The 14,893-nt window shown below is 59.2% G+C and overlaps 1 protein-coding gene across 1 annotated transcript; it reads left to right on the top strand.

Annotated features, from left to right (window-relative positions):
* The first annotated feature begins 1,069 nt into the window (after positions 1–1,069).
* On the top strand, positions 1,070–6,498 carry MSX2 (msh homeobox 2). Its single transcript, XM_045826760.1, has 2 exons — positions 1,070–1,518; positions 5,412–6,498. Exons 1-2 carry the CDS (start codon positions 1,137–1,139, stop codon positions 5,834–5,836), a joined length of 807 nt encoding a protein of 268 aa, XP_045682716.1. The 5' UTR covers positions 1,070–1,136; the 3' UTR covers positions 5,837–6,498.
* The last annotated feature ends 8,395 nt before the right edge of the window (positions 6,499–14,893 follow it).

Here is a 14,893-nt window from a genome sequence, read left to right as displayed (position 1 = left end):
CTTTTCTTTTCTTCTTTTTTTCAACCAGGTGGAATGAATAAGAAGGTGCTTCCCCAAAAGATCCAGAGGCCTAGTGGGGTGTGCAAACTTAGAACCCTGGGTTTCTGAGATTTGCAAGAGGGAGTAAGCATTAGATAGTATCAGGCCTTTTCCTCCCTTCGCCTCCCCCTCCAAGGCAAACACTGGCACCTACAAACACACCTGACGAACACGGGCTCAGACACACGCACAAGTACACACCATTCGCGCGGCCTGGAGGAAAAGGCCGCACAGGATACACCGCCCAGAAAGGAGCTTCGGGGGAAGGAAAACAGGCGGACTCCAAGCTTCTCAGGGCACTGGTTTTCTTGCAGAAGGGAGGACTCGGGGGACCGCTGGTTTAATTGGTCCAGTCAGAGCTGTTTGGGAGGGAGCAGCCCTGGACCACCTCTCGGGCTCCCTGCAGCCCCTCGTCCTCCAGGGGACTGAGGGTCAGAGCGGACACCCTTGGGAGCTAGGAGCAAAACACTGGTCTAAGTGCCCTCCGTGTGCCATTCGCTCTAGCAAGGGAGGCTGGCACGTGTTCAGTGCTGACTCCCAGATTTGCAAAGCCAGCCCAGCTCTGGCGCACAGTAGGCGCTTCATTCGTGTGTTTGCGACATCGGTTGCTGACTTAAAACGCGTTGTGGCCGGGGGTGGGGTGGGGGGGGGTGGGAGTAATACAGACGCGGGGTACCTGTTCAAAAGAGGGGTCAAAAAAAAAAGAGAAGAGCTGGGACTCGGTGAACTTCCTCTTTAAATAATCGGCCTTAATTACGCCTTGGACTTTTCAGTTTTGGCGTGATTATAAACCTTGAGGGATCGCCTAATAACAACTCTGCTGACTGCTCCTGTAATTAACTCCTAATTTATTTCAAACGGGGGGTGGGGAGGGGGGAGGCCCCAGCCTCTGCCCGAAGGGCCAATGGGAGGCGAGCGCCCGTGACGTCAGCGCCAGGGCGGGCGGGGATTGGCCGATCCGAGTCTCCCACTTCCCCTTGGAGGAAAGGCTCGGCTCTCCGAGCGCCCCTCCCGTCTCCCCCCCAAAAAGTTGGAGTCGCCGCTGCCGGGCTGCCAGCCGAGTCGCGCGCCGGGAGCTACGTGGGGACAGAGAAGTCATGGCTTCTCCGTCCAAAGGCAATAGTGACCTGTTTTCGTCCGATGAGGAGGGCCCGGCGATGGTGGCCGGGCCGGGCCCGGGGCCCGGGAGCGCCGAGGGGGCTGCGGAGGAGCGGCGCGTCAAGGTCTCCAGCCTGCCCTTCAGCGTGGAGGCGCTCATGTCGGACAAGAAGCCGCCCAAGGAGGCGTCGCCGCGGCCAGCCGAAAGCGCCTCCGCCGGGCCCGCGCTGCGGCCACTGCTGCTGCCGGGACACGGCGCCCGGGAGGCGCACAGCCCCGGGTCGCTGGTCAAGCCCTTCGAGACCGCCTCGGTCAAGTCGGAAAACTCAGAAGACGGAGCGGCGTGGATGCAGGAGCCCGGCAGATACTCGCCGCCGCCGAGTGAGTGCGCGCCCGGGCGGGGACCGGGGGTACTGGCGGGAGCCCGGGGCTGGTTTCCAGGCCGGGGGCGCGGGGACCCCTCTGCCCTGCGCGCCCCGGAAAGCAGGCACGGCTGTCGTTGGCCCCTTGCTCTCCCCAGAGTTCGGCGCGCCCGCCGCGTGCAGGACATCCCGTGGGCACCCTCCGCACACCGCGTGATCCGGGTCCCCTCGCCGTGCACAGTGCCGCCCACAGTGGCGGACTCGCTGGTCTCTCCGGAGGGCGAACCCTAGCTGGGTTTGCGGGGTCGCCTGCTCTTCGGCTTCTCTGGCCCCCAGCCCTGCGCTTCGGCCGCTTCGCTTATTTTGGTTCCACGGCCCGCCGGAGTCTCGGGTCTGGGGAAAGAAGGGGACGTAAAGTTCACAGACCCGCGAGGCGTGCCCTCCATTGAAAGATGAGCTGGCTGAAATCTAACCCGATATTAGCAGCAAATCATTCTCTTCCGTGGGCCCCGCGGGTGTCGGAGCACGATCCCGCGAAGGGAAGGCCGCAGAGGCCGAGGCGGGAGGACATGTCGCCCTCCAGGCCAGCACGTCGCTGGCGAGGTCCTGAGCTTCGCTGGGAGCGGGCTGGGGTTGAAAGTGCAAGGGGGTTTTGCTTGGCTCATAGTAATACTTAGCCGCCTCCCCGCAGTGCTTGAGCGTTTCCAAAGTGATGCTCTTTAGTTCACCGGTCACCGCTGGGACCCCGAAGTGTAGGCAGAGGCCAGGGACCTGTGGCTGTGCCCTTTTCAGACACCGAGACCTTGTTTGCAGAGGACCGAACTTGCTCGATGCAAGTCACTACTAACCAGGCCTGAGCTGGGCCAGGGGCTGGAGCCCTGGCTCTCCAGAGGGTGCCTTGGCCACCTTTGACCCTTCTCCCCGGGGAGATGCGGCGGAGGTCCGCTCACCTGCACCCGCTTCCTGCCAATGAGGCGGCAGGGCGGGGAGCCAGGCCCGGGAGAGCCGGTTTCTCCTCCGGCTTCAGCATCCACGTTGGGGCCCAGTCCTTCTCCAGTTTGGAGAAGTCACTGCCCCACTGCCCCTTCAGCGTCTGTCTCCTGGTCTTTAAGAGTTCTCTGCCCCCACTGCACCTCTTGGAAAGGAGAGAGAGAGGGGCCTTGTGGGGAGGGGGACTTTATCCAAAGCTGGGAGAAACCCATCTTTTCCCATCCCCAACAGCCAGCCCTCGAGGCTGGAGACGCACAGTATTTTGTGAGCAAAACAAGGCCGCAGACCCTGGCGTCAGTGGCTGTGGCCTCTGGCATCTCGCCCCACCCTGTTAGAAACTCCGAAAGATTCCGAGGGTGTGGAGATGAAGGACTCGGAGAATTTAAACACAAGTTTGCTCCTCGATTCAGGGCACTGCTCACCGTACGATTGTATCTGATCTGTGTGGCGGCCCCTGGGCCTCCTGGGAACCCACGAGAGCATTCAGCAGAGTTGAGAGGTGTGTTAACGCACAGTGAGTTTGCACTGGGGGACATTGAACGACAGGGCTCTGGGCATTCTAAAATTCCTTACTGCGACCCTTACTGCGACCCTCACTGCAGCGTCAGTGTTGTTTACCCATTTTACTGGTGGTGAAATAGAGGCTCAAGAGCTTTAAGGGACTTTATACGTTTGGCAAATAGTGCCCAGGCCTTCCTAGGCCCGGGCCCACGCCCTGCGGCTCATCAAGGTTTCAGGCCTGACGGGGAGTGGTGTGCAGAGGTCAGCAACCGCACTTCCTCGGGCCTCCTGGGTCTGGGACGCCAGCTCCCCACGCACTGTGTAAACACCCCTACCAGGACGTGCACCCCAGCCTCCCTGCTGAGTACGGCCGCCCTGGGCCCTGGGGGTGGTGACCTTCCCGTGAGAAAAATGGGAGACGGCGAGAAAAGATTTGCTTTTAAAACAAAAAGTGGGTTCTTGGCGCTCGGGGCCTGGAGGGGGAGCAGAGGTGGGAGCCTTGGGCCCCCAGGAGCTCGTGGCTGGGGTGCCTGGGGCGGGAGGGAGCCACCCGCCTGGGCCTGGTTTTGTTATTCAGAGGAAGTCGGATAAATGCTGTTTTGCTTTGTATAATCGCATCCTTCCTCTGGCTGGTTTAAAATAGGGGTGGGGGGTGGGGGGGGAGGGAGGAGCAGTGGGCCGGGAGGAAGCCTCCTAACTTTCTCCCTTTGATGCACGTGTGCGATCCCGGCTCCTGGATTTCGTAACTCCAGCGCGGCCCCCAGCAGCAGCCAGAAGCACCTCGCCGGGCGTCGGAGCTGCTCTCACGCGCAGAGCAGGCTCGGGCGCCGACGCTGGGAGCTCAGGGTCCCAGCCCAGACTGCTGGGTCCTCCCGAGCGCCAGGCCGGGCCGGGCCGGTGAGGGCTGCGGATTTCACAGGTCTTAGAGCCTGCGACGGCGGGCTCAGTTTATTTGTAAATTGAAGAGCAGGTGCCCCGGTTTACTTAGGGATTAGCATATGCAAAGGGGACGCCTCTGTGGTGCCTCTTCCCCACTCCTCTCCCAGGTATCTGGGTTGTTGTTGTTGCTATTATTTTTGGTGGATTGCAGGCCCCACGACCTCTTTCCTTGCAGTCCCTTCCGGTGAGGGTCAGTGAGGCCGCACTGGGGCAGGTCCATTTCTTCTTGGAGGTGGAGGCTGGGTTGGGACGTGCGCTATGTCACCCTGGAGTACGACGTGTAAACTCTTTCTCGGGCCACCAGAGTGACAAAACAAGAAATGCCACATTCTCCCCCTGAGTCCTTTGGAGTTAACGACTGTGGCCCCATTCGGAAAATTAGCATAGCTCATAAAAAGCCAAACACAGCAAATTAAGTGTGTTTAGCGTGCTGTCCCCCGGCCCCACACTCTGTCGGCCCCCTCCCCTGGAGGACGAGAAGCTCAGAGTGAGCTGATGTTCTGGGACCTCAGGGGCGGCCAGTCCTGGGACTTCCTGCAGTGGAACCCAGCTCACACGCGGCGTGTGGATGCTGCCGGCCCACCTTTATTGTGCGTGGTGTGCTCTTCTTAACCCCTGGCAACACGCTGACCGTGTGCACGTGGGCTCAGCCCTGGAGGGGGGGTGGAGATGACTCGAGAGGTGTCGTCACGTGCTCCCAAGCCAGAGAGGCAGCCTGATCCCCCCCCAACCTTTACATTTACGGCCCAGCTAATTCCTCTCTCCTTCCGAGTGACGTGTATGTTGCAGAAGTACCCGGCCACAAAGCACGGATCCCACACCCAGATCTGCCCAAGGTTTTATCACCTGCAGGCTGGATGCAGTGACAGCTGCGGTGGGTGGCGGCGTGGGGCTGCTCCCCCGTTGCAAGATGCTATTCATTTATCACAGACCTCGTCTGGTCTGCCTGCTGTGCCCCTGCGCGGCCAGCGTGCTGGTAGAGTCCCGCCCCGCCCGGGGCAGGGCCATGGTGCAGGCCTTGGTGCGGGGCGTGCCGACCCGCTTGTTCCTGAGACCCTTTCCATTTTCTTTCTTGCATGGGATTCTGCCTGCATCCAAGGGAGGTGAGGGTTGTTCTGAACCTAGCCCCCCATGTTAAAGACAAGAGAAATTAACCTCAGAAGAGATGGGGTTTGGTTCTCAGAGACCACTCAGCTGTCTCTCTTGACGTATGAGGGGTCGATTGTTTCATATAGAAAGTTCCCATTGCACCATTCCATTCCCAAACATTTTTGTTAAAAGCCTCAGTTTTGAAAAATAAAGGAGTTTATTTATCTAAATGTGGTCCTGCTCCCCATCCCCCCCCCCCAAACACCTGCTTTTGACAGAAGTATCTCTCTGAAAGATGGAGAGGAGGCACTGGCGCACACACACACACACACACACACCCCTCTGGAGAGAAGGCCCCTGGCTTTGCTAACTCGCTGCCTGTCTGTCCCCCAGGACACATGAGCCCCACCGCCTGCACGCTGCGGAAGCACAAGACCAACCGGAAGCCGCGCACGCCCTTCACCACCTCGCAGCTCCTGGCCCTGGAGCGCAAGTTCCGGCAGAAGCAGTACCTCTCCATCGCGGAGCGCGCCGAGTTCTCCAGCTCTCTGAACCTCACAGAGACCCAGGTCAAAATCTGGTTCCAGAACCGGAGGGCCAAGGCGAAAAGACTGCAGGAAGCAGAACTGGAAAAGCTGAAAATGGCCGCGAAACCTCTGCTGCCCTCCGGCTTCAGCCTCCCTTTCCCCATCAACGCGCCCCTGCAGGCGGCGTCCTTGTACGGCGCGTCCTACCCTTTCCACAGACCCGTGCTCCCCATCCCGCCCGTGGGACTCTACGCGACGCCGGTCGGATACGGCATGTACCACTTGTCCTAAGGAAAGCTGCTCGTGGACTCCGCGCCGGACGCTGGTCGCGTGGGCCCCCTCCCTCTCCAGGAAGCAGCTCGGAGCCCGCACCCCGGCTGCACCCCGGCTCCGCAGACCTTGCACGCAGCGCCCTGAGCGGCGGGCGGCGGGCGGGGCCGCAGACACTGTCAGACTGCGCTGTCCAGGCCGGACGCACCGCGTCCTGCTTCCTGGGTGTCGTTCTCCAGATGCCCCCTGCTCCCCTCGCAAAGATTGGCTCTGACGGTTTTTATATATAAATATATATATAATAAAGTATAATACATTTTTATACAGCAGACGTAAAAATTCAAATTATTTTGAAAGGCAAAATTTATATACCTGTGTGTGTGTATATATATATATATGTACACTTTTTTTATATATATATCACCTGAAAGAGACTGCTTAAGTCCATTTTTTTTCCCTTATACAGGGAGAGAGAAATACTGTTTCCTGAAATTGCTGAAGTTTGGTGATTTCGGTGGGATGATTGCCTTCTGCTTCAGGAAAGCAACTATTAGAAGCAGACAAACCACAGGGGCAGCAGACCTGGAGAGATTCCTCCGAGTGACAGGGACAGGCCACGCGCTTGCAGTCTTCCCAGCACGAAAAACCTGATTCGATGCCACACCTGACCCTATTTCCCTCCTCTCCACATTGCTACATTGTTAAAAATTTACTTTTGGGGGGGAGGGGGTTAAGATCAATAAAGGGGGAGGGACAGGGAGACGGGGCAAGCCTGGGGTGAGGGGGGAAATGGAGGCACCTCCCAGTGCCTCTCCAGGCTGGTGCTTAACCTCATTTCCGAGGACCGCAGAGTGAGGACTCAGAGCGTGTGGGGAGGGACGGCCGGTTTCTCACACACCGCAGAGGTGATTTGGGGGTGGGTGGGGGTGTAGTTAATTCTCCGCTTAAAAAAAAATTGTCTTGTAACCATTGCTTATATGCTGAATATTCTTGGACAATGAATAGATCCAGAAAGAAAAAATATCATGCTCTCTCTGTACCTATTGTATGTGCTAAACGTATTAGAGACATTTATATACTTCTTTACGGAATCGGGGGCAGAGGGTGAAGCCGTGTTTCGATTTGCTGGGAAACGGTGGGGTCTCCTAGCCACTGAGCTCCCCCCGCCCCTCCCCTTCCCCTCCCTCACCCTCCCCCACCAAGCAGACGTTATCCCTTTGAAAGGGTGTCCTGTATAATTTTATATATTTTATTGAAGAGTTATTTCTTATCTCTTATTCCAAATTAAATTAAACATGTGTTTTATTGCAGTAAATCTTGTCCAAACTCACTTATTGTAAGAGGCATTCTTCTCCGCTCTTAGTTGGGCTTAGCTCAAAAACACCAAAATGCCACCCGAATGGGGGAGGGGGTGACTTTTATGACTATTTTAATGTGAATCAATCCAGAGTTGTGGCCAGATTCAGGGGGGAGGGGGGAGTGCATTGAAAGTAGCAAAACACTTGGACGGACTTCCCCCAGCAGCTTGGGTTGGGTTACCCTTGGAAAAGAAGTGGAGGTTTTCAGACGAGTGAAAGATGAGCTTAGGAGAAGTGGTGTGGCTCGGGGTCGGCCAGCCTCTGAGTGCTTTGTGGGTGATCAAGGGAAATCTTGAACTTGAAACTTTCTGTCTGCCAAAACAACAACAAAATTGCGGGAACAGAACCCATGGCCCTCTGCAAACAGCGCGGGTTACTAGATGCTTGCGCGGCGGGGGTGGGGGTGGGTGGGGGCTGCTTTCGGGAGTGTGTCCAATCAGGCCCCCTTTGCCACTCCCGGCCTCTCCCCAGAAGAGGGACCCGAACAAACACTCTTTTCTGGGGGCCTGACGGGGGATGGTGCTTCCCTTCGAGTCCCCTTTGCTTCCCAGCCTCTTGCCACTGGGCTCAGACCAGAGGCCGGGCCCGGTCTTGGAAGCATCACTGTGAACACAAGTTGATAGTGGGTAGGGGAGGGTGAGATGCATCTTAGATTCTGCTCTCTGTGGCACAAATAGATGAGAAGCGGCCACCGGTGCATCACGCCGTGCTGAGGTCTGATGGGAAGCTCCTGGGGCCCTGGAAACGTTGGCTGCAGGACAACCTGCCCCGGACCTGGTGCAGCGGGGACCTTGGCACCTGGCACCTACCGAGGACCAGTGTTCTCATCCCACACCATCTTTTTGCCGGCACCCAGGGTGGCGGGCGGGCAGTGGCTCCCGGGGGTCAGGCACGCGTCTCAGTCGCCTCACAGCCCCGGCGCCAAGTGGTCCATACCCAGGGTCTGCTCCACGCAGGGGCCGGTCTCCTGCCCCGCTCCTCCACTCGGAGCTGAGCCCGCGGAGTGCCCCGAACCTCGCCAAGTGTGTGCCTTTGCTCTCTGGCTGGGCCTCCCCAGGCCCAGCTCCTCGTCCTAGCCCAGGATCCAGCCTTCCTCACGTCAGGGGTGTGTTTGTCAAAGCCCAAAGCCCTTCCCGGTTTCACCCCCGGCCCGGCCGCCAAGTTGGGTCCCCAATTAGCCCGTCCACCGAGCTTCCTTCCTGTCTGGGACCCCGTAGCCTCGGGCAATCTGAGCCGGAGTCGGGGGTCGGGAGACACCGCTGGGGTTACGTCTCGGCTTGCCCCCGGGAGGAGGGGGTCGTTAACCACAGTGCGACTCGGAGGAACGGGGCTGTGTCCTGCGTGGGCATCGTGAGGGTGGGTTAGAGACCGCGTGGGTAACCGTCCACTACTCAAAAGCCCCCAACCCCCAAAGGAAAACAGGCCCGGAGAAGGGGAAGGAGCTGCTTAGGTTCAAACAGAGGCACCCCAGCTCTGCTAGGGGGGTGGGGTCACCCAACTGAAGACGGAGCCCCATTCTGCGGGGCCAGCGGAGCTCCCGGCACCGGAGTTCCCGCCAACCTCCTGCCCTGGGCTGGGCTCTGCTGTCCCCACGGCCCCCGCACCCAGAAAGCCTGGTGTGCTTCGGAGCTGGGACTAGGAACCTGCCGTGGCGGCAGGCGGACCCCGACTCCCCAGGGACCCGCAGAGCCGCGCCTGGGGAAGTCACGCTGACGACGCCCGCGTGCTGGCCTCCCAGGGGCCTGGCGCCAAGTCCACTCACCTCCCCTGATTTCAACACTTTCTCCCCAAATCTCCCAGAAACAGTGCTCTGCTCTGAGAAACGAGGGGGAGAAAGGAGAGGGGATCACCTCTGCTGAGCTCCTGCGAAGGGCGGAACTGGGCACTCTCTCCTGCCTCTCTTCTAGTCCTGGAGTGCCCTGCGGGGAGGTGTGAGCCCCGCACCTTACAGGTGAGGAAACTGAGGCTCGGGGCGGCGGCTCGCTGAGGGCACAGAACCGGTAAGCGGCGGACTCAGACCTCGGCTGGCGGTGAGCATGAGGGCCGGCCAAGGCAGGCCGTGCGGGAGCCCGCTCAGACCTGACCCGCAGCTGCCCGGCTCTGCAGACGCCTAGACCCTGAGTGCCCAGGCCTGGGGCTTCTCTCTGCACCCCTTTTTCCTCCCCTCATTGCTGTGGGGGGCTGCCCACCGAGGACCCACCCTCTCTCTCTCCCCTGGGACCGGGAGCTGAGCCGGACCATCCTCCTCGGTGGAGCACTGGGGTGGCGATGCCCGGTGGGGGGCACGCAGGTAGGCAGAGGAGGCCTGGCTGGGCGCAGGCTCAGGGGAACCGTCCGCCTGACCCCCCTGAAAAGAGGAGCCCAGCCTTTGAGCAGAACCTCGGCTGCCCCGGCGAAAACTCCGGAGGCCATTCTTTGCTATAAAAGCCGCTCATTTGCCACGGGCCGGAGAGGCCACTCCCCCACCCCCACTCCCTCTCCGCCGCTGGGTTCGGAATAAACATAAACCTCATGTATAAAAGAGCCCACCACACACACACACACACACACACACACACTTGCACGCACCCTCCTCGAAATCACAGGAGCCCGGCTGGTGAAGTTGATTAGGCCAGTTTTCCCTTCGACGTTAAGTGAAACAATTTTTTCCAGATTGGCGGTGCCGGGGGCCTGTCTAATGAAGCTGGCCGGACCGCGGCGAGGAGCAGTCGGCTGTCAGCTCCTGGACCCTTCTCCCTGTCTCCCGCTCCCCCGAACCCCTCTCGCCTCCTCCCTGCTAGGCGCTAAATAAAAAGCAGGAAAATTACTTTCCAAAATAGCCCTGCTTCAGAGCAGAGCAGAGGACCGGGCTGCGGGAATCCTGAACCCGGCCCCGATAAGGTTCATAATAATCAAATCCAAACCCCCCCCGCCCCCCCCGCCCCCCGCCCACCCCCTCTGACTCTTTCCAACCTCCTCCGGACCCCTCCGCATTTGTTGATGAAAACACTTTGATGTCCCAAACAATTATTATTATAATTTTAAACAACCTGGTATTTTCCATTACTAACGGCTCGGGCTTTGAAGTTACACCTCATAATTCCCTAAATTAAATAAATCATTTTAAGTTTGCACTGGGAGGCTTTTAATAGCAGAGAAAGGAATATCATTATCTTATTGAGACCCAATTGTGGCGGCTCCAGCTTGGCTGTAGCTAGGGGCGAAGTAGTCCCAACTCTAACAGACATACTTTATTAACCTCCCATAACTCTTGAAAGAACATTTTTATATTTTCTTTGATTTCCCCCCTCCCTCTCTTGTTTTAAAGCTGTCCCAACCTTTAATTAGTGCCTAATATGAAAAGCATTATTTTTTTAATGCTATGTAATTTACCGGCGGCGACGGGCCAAGTGAACAATTGTTTATTAGACTTGGTTTTTCACACAGGGCGAAGAATGCCGTTCCAAACCCAACTTTTCATGGGTGGTTGCACTAATTAATACAGTGTCTGAGGCTCCCAGGGGGGTTTTTTAATATTGAGCCCTATGGGGGCGGAAGGGGGTTCAGAAGTCCGGCTCCCGCCGCCGCCGCGGTGCTCTCGCGGGTTTCTTTCATGCTGCTGGGAGCCTCTCTGCGGACTCCGCGCCGTCAGAAACTGGTCCCGGGCTCCGGGGCACCCCAGGCGAAGGCCCCGGGGAACCCCTCGTACCTCCGACTTGTGGTTTACAGCCTGGGGAGGGGGCGCCCAGGCTTGGGGTGCAGGGCGCCCCTCCCCCTGCTCACGCTGGGCTTGGGGAGGGGTGCCCCTCTTGCAGCCCCGAGTGGAACGCGCTGGCCCGGGGCGGGGGCGGGGGCTGGAGTCAGGCCGCTGGGGGCAAACGCCGGCCCTCTGGAGCCGCAGGCTCTGGGCACGGACTTGCCTGAGGCTGAGGCGGGGACTGGCAGGACCCTGGGGAAAGGGACCCAGGGGTCCAGGCCAGCGGCTGCCTCCTCTTCGCCTTCCTCCTCCTGTCTCATTTCCCCGCCCTTTGGTCTCTCCCTCCCCGCTCTCGTCGGCGGCCCCAAGCCCCTGGACGCCCACCCGGTTCGTTCACCTTTGCTGCTCTTCCCTGTATCCCCTCCTCTCTCCTCTCACCCTGGCCCGCGCCTGTCCCACGCGGCACTTTCAGAACGTCCCCTTTCCCGTCTCCTTGCCCTGCACACAGCTCCCTGCGTCTTCCCCTCCATTTCCTTTTCGCGCTCTTCCCGCCGCTCCTCTTTCCCTGCCGCGGTGCCCCTCCTTTGTGTCCCCTAATATTGTTCGGTTTTCTATTTACTCTCGTTTCACGGCCACCTTCTTTGCCGCCGCCGCCTCCCTCCCCCCCAGCCCCCCCCCCGTTCTCCTCTGTTTCCATTCTTTCTTCCCCGGTTCCAGCGATTTCGTGCCGGATTCCGGGAGTCCAGCGCGCCTCGCTGCTCCGGGCGCTGCGCCCTGGCACAGGGGGCTCTGGTCACCGCGTCCCTTCGCCCCTTTGGCGCCCTGCCCTGCCCTCCCCAGCTGCCCCTGGCAGGCGAGCCGCGGAGAGACCCCTGAGCAGGAAGAGGGCAGGTCCCTCGGTTGCTCCCCAGAGCCATAGGCGTCACGGGCGAGAGGGGCAGCGCCAGGCGGGGACTGGCCGGGTCCCCGCGCTCGGCCCCCCTCTGCCCCGCCCGCCGCCGGCTGCCCGTTTGATGTCGCGGGCCCGGCAGGAATGCGGCCGGGTTATCAATCACCCAGCTGGATCTCGAAGGTCTCGGCCTAATCACATTTAATTGCTCGTGGAGGCCCACTCTCGCCCCGGGCCGGCCGCCGCGCTCAATTACTCCCCAAATACCAGCCGTCAGTAAGTGCGCGCTGACACCGGCCCGGCCCGCTCGGCGGCCCCGGGATCTCCGCCGGCCAGGCGCCCGCACCCCGCCCCGCCCACCGCCCGTCGTTAAACTTACACCTCGCTGCCCGGAGGAGCCGGCCGGGCAGATAATAACAGGCCCCTTTGACGGGGCGCTCCCCGAGGGCCGGACCCGGGCGCTCGGCGACTGACACCCCCCTCTGCTCCTCGGAGTCGCACCGCCGAGCGGAGACGTGTCACCGCCTCCACGTACGTCAGGCCGCCGACGGAGGTTCCTTCGGGAGCGCATCCGAGGTGGTGGACGTCCGCGGTGTCCCCACTGGGGGAAGGGACCTTGCGACCCGGCCCGGTTCCACCAGCCAAGGGTGAGAGAACAGGGCAATAGCGCCTCCCAGAGGCGGGAGACTTACCTGGGGCCCCCGCACAAAGGTGTGTGGCCGGCGCCTGCAGCCAGGTACCCACAGAGGAGCTTGTTTATTCCTGGCGTCAGTTCCGTCAAGGGTCCCCCTTTCATCCCCATTTCCCAGGGGAGAACGCTGGGGCCTGAGCCCCGACGTGAACTGGGTGGGGCCTGGGGGGGGGCGTGGATCTAGCTCTCAAACCGGGGCCCTGGCCTGTCTCCTGCGGAAAAGTGTTCGCTCTACCTTCAGAGCACCTGGAGGTCGGGGACTGGGGGTCCCCTCACGCCCGCAGAGAGGGACACAGCGCGCACACGGCCCCTGAGCTCAGCGCCCTGAAACCACGTGGGTTCCCGCCCTGCCCATTACATGCCTACCAAGGACCTTTGCTGTCAGAAGAGCACATTGTGTCTGTGTTTTCTGCAGCTCACCGTTCGAGGGGAGGTAACAGTACACAGCTAAACAAGGACAAAGAGGGTGCCGCGGCCTTGGTCCTGCACGAGGCCGGTTGGTTAGGTCCGTCCGCAATAATATTGACACACGGTGGCAAGCGGACAGAACAGGATACAACGCACACCTAATAGTCAGCTGTGTGAGATGCATATACTGTATTTCACCTCGCTGAAGACACCACCAGTTGTAATGTGCGTTCTGTATCCCACCGAAAAGGGGGGAATGGCCAATTATGATGTAACATAGTTGATTCCCTAGAATGTCGTTATACTGGTTATTATCGGCTCTTATTATTAAGGGTTCGTCTGAACCCAACACGCGAGATGAGAAGGAGGACAGTCATCCGAAGTGAGGCTTTGACTGCCTCTATTCTATACCCTTCCTTAACCCCTCGCATGTATTTATAAATACACGGCCCTGCCCGAAACACTTGCATCTTCATCGGGCCCTCGAGGCGACATGTGGGCGCTGCCGTCCTCCCCAGAAAATCACAGAAAAGAAAAGGGTGCTCGGGAAGGTGGGGCGACTCCCCCAAGGTCTCCCAGCAGAGAGGCAGAGCCAGGGTGTCCCTGGACGAGAGGTCGGGCTGGTTCCCCCCCACCTCCCCCGCCCCCTCTCTCTCTGCCCCTCGGACTCCAGAAAGTCCACAGGTCTCTGAAAGGGGTTTCTGGGTTGCTGGGCCTGATACAAAAAGAGCTATTTCAGTCGAGAAGCGCAGCCTATTTTTATTTCAGCGCGGAGAATGCTTGACGACGGAAAAACTGACTTTGTGAAGAAATTGCATGTAAGACGCTAAGTGCCTCCTGAAACCCCATCGCAGAAAATCACCTGGAAGGCGGTGGTGATGGATGAGGCACTTATTGATGCGAAATTGGCCAATTTGGGGAAAGTCTGAGGGCTGCAAAGTATTCACCTCCCCCCCTTCCCACCACCTCAGCGGCTCACCCCCGGCTAGTCTTTCCGGTCGGGTTTCTCTTTGTTTGGCAATGGGAACGGAGGAGCCAAAAAGACAACGTAAAAAAAAAAAAGAAAAAAAAATCCCAGGGGTGGGTGGGGGAATCTGAGCTTGGGACTTGAGGATTCCGGGAAGCAAGCATGTGGTGGAGTCATCCCCGGGGGTGGGGGCTGGGGGCGGGGCACCAGGGGGCCACGTCAGTGCCCTCCAACCGGGCTGCTGGCCCCGGGCAGTGGGAGGTGGCCCCGCCTTTGGGGCCTTTGGGGCCTCTGGGGGCAGATGGGCAGATGTGAGTTATTCCTAGGGTTACCGACATCTCCGGCCTAGCACGGCACCCTAAGCCACAGCCCCACTCTGATGAGAAGGAAACCCCTGATTCTTCTCCTGCAAGGAGCAGGCGGGTGCAAAGGAAATGAGGCCTTGGAAGGAAAGAAGCAATTAGAGGGGAGGCAGAGGGTTTCCCCGGGCCTGGGACTGATGAAAGCTGGGCGGGACTGGCCTCTCTCAGGGACGAGAACGCCGAAGCGTCCTCCACAGGCAACCTCCGGCCAAGTCTGGGGCTAGCCAGCAGCAACCAGGTACCACGTGCTTTTCAGAACAAGGTAAATAACAGGAATGTGCGGCCACTCTTTGTCAAAAGTACACTATTCATGGCCTGTACCTGCATCTTCCTTTTCCTTAAATCAGCAGCAAGGTCAGTATTTTTTTTTTTTTTTGGCGGCGTCTCAGCACCTGTTCTGAACATCGATGCCACGATGGCCCAGGACAGCCTTAAAGCTCCCCAAACAGAATCATTCGAATCTACTGCAGCTCAGAAGAAAAGGATGATGCCGTTCACCTCTTTGTACGATGCCCGAGTTAAGTGAGCACTTCCTGTGTTGCAGGCAGCGGATCCAGTCCCTTACCGGACCTCATTTGTGTCATCCCCACGTTGCAGGTAAGGAAACCGAGCCCCTGAGAGATGATGGAACTTGCTGGTCTCCCAGCTGGGAAACGGCAGAGCTGGGATTCGAACAGCCGGAATCCAGGGAGCATTCACTGTTTCGTGAAGAATTCTGGGATTGTGT

Source organism: Phyllostomus hastatus, unplaced genomic scaffold (assembly GCF_019186645.2).
Source record: "Phyllostomus hastatus isolate PE091 unplaced genomic scaffold, TTU_PhHast_1.1 phas_contig_150, whole genome shotgun sequence".
NCBI lineage: Eukaryota > Metazoa > Chordata > Mammalia > Chiroptera > Phyllostomidae > Phyllostomus > Phyllostomus hastatus.
Note: the sequence above shows the minus strand (reverse complement) of the source record. Positions and strands in the feature narration are given on the sequence as shown.

Bases quoted from the DNA above. Each gene is read 5' to 3' on its own strand.
- MSX2 (XM_045826760.1), top strand. From the start codon at position 1,137: ATGGCTTCTCCGTCCAAAGGCAATAGTGACCTGTTTTCGTCCGATGAG. The intron at 1,519-5,411 runs GTGAGTGCGCGC...TCTGTCCCCCAG, and splicing joins CAGATACTCGCCGCCGCCGA to GACACATGAGCCCCACCGCC.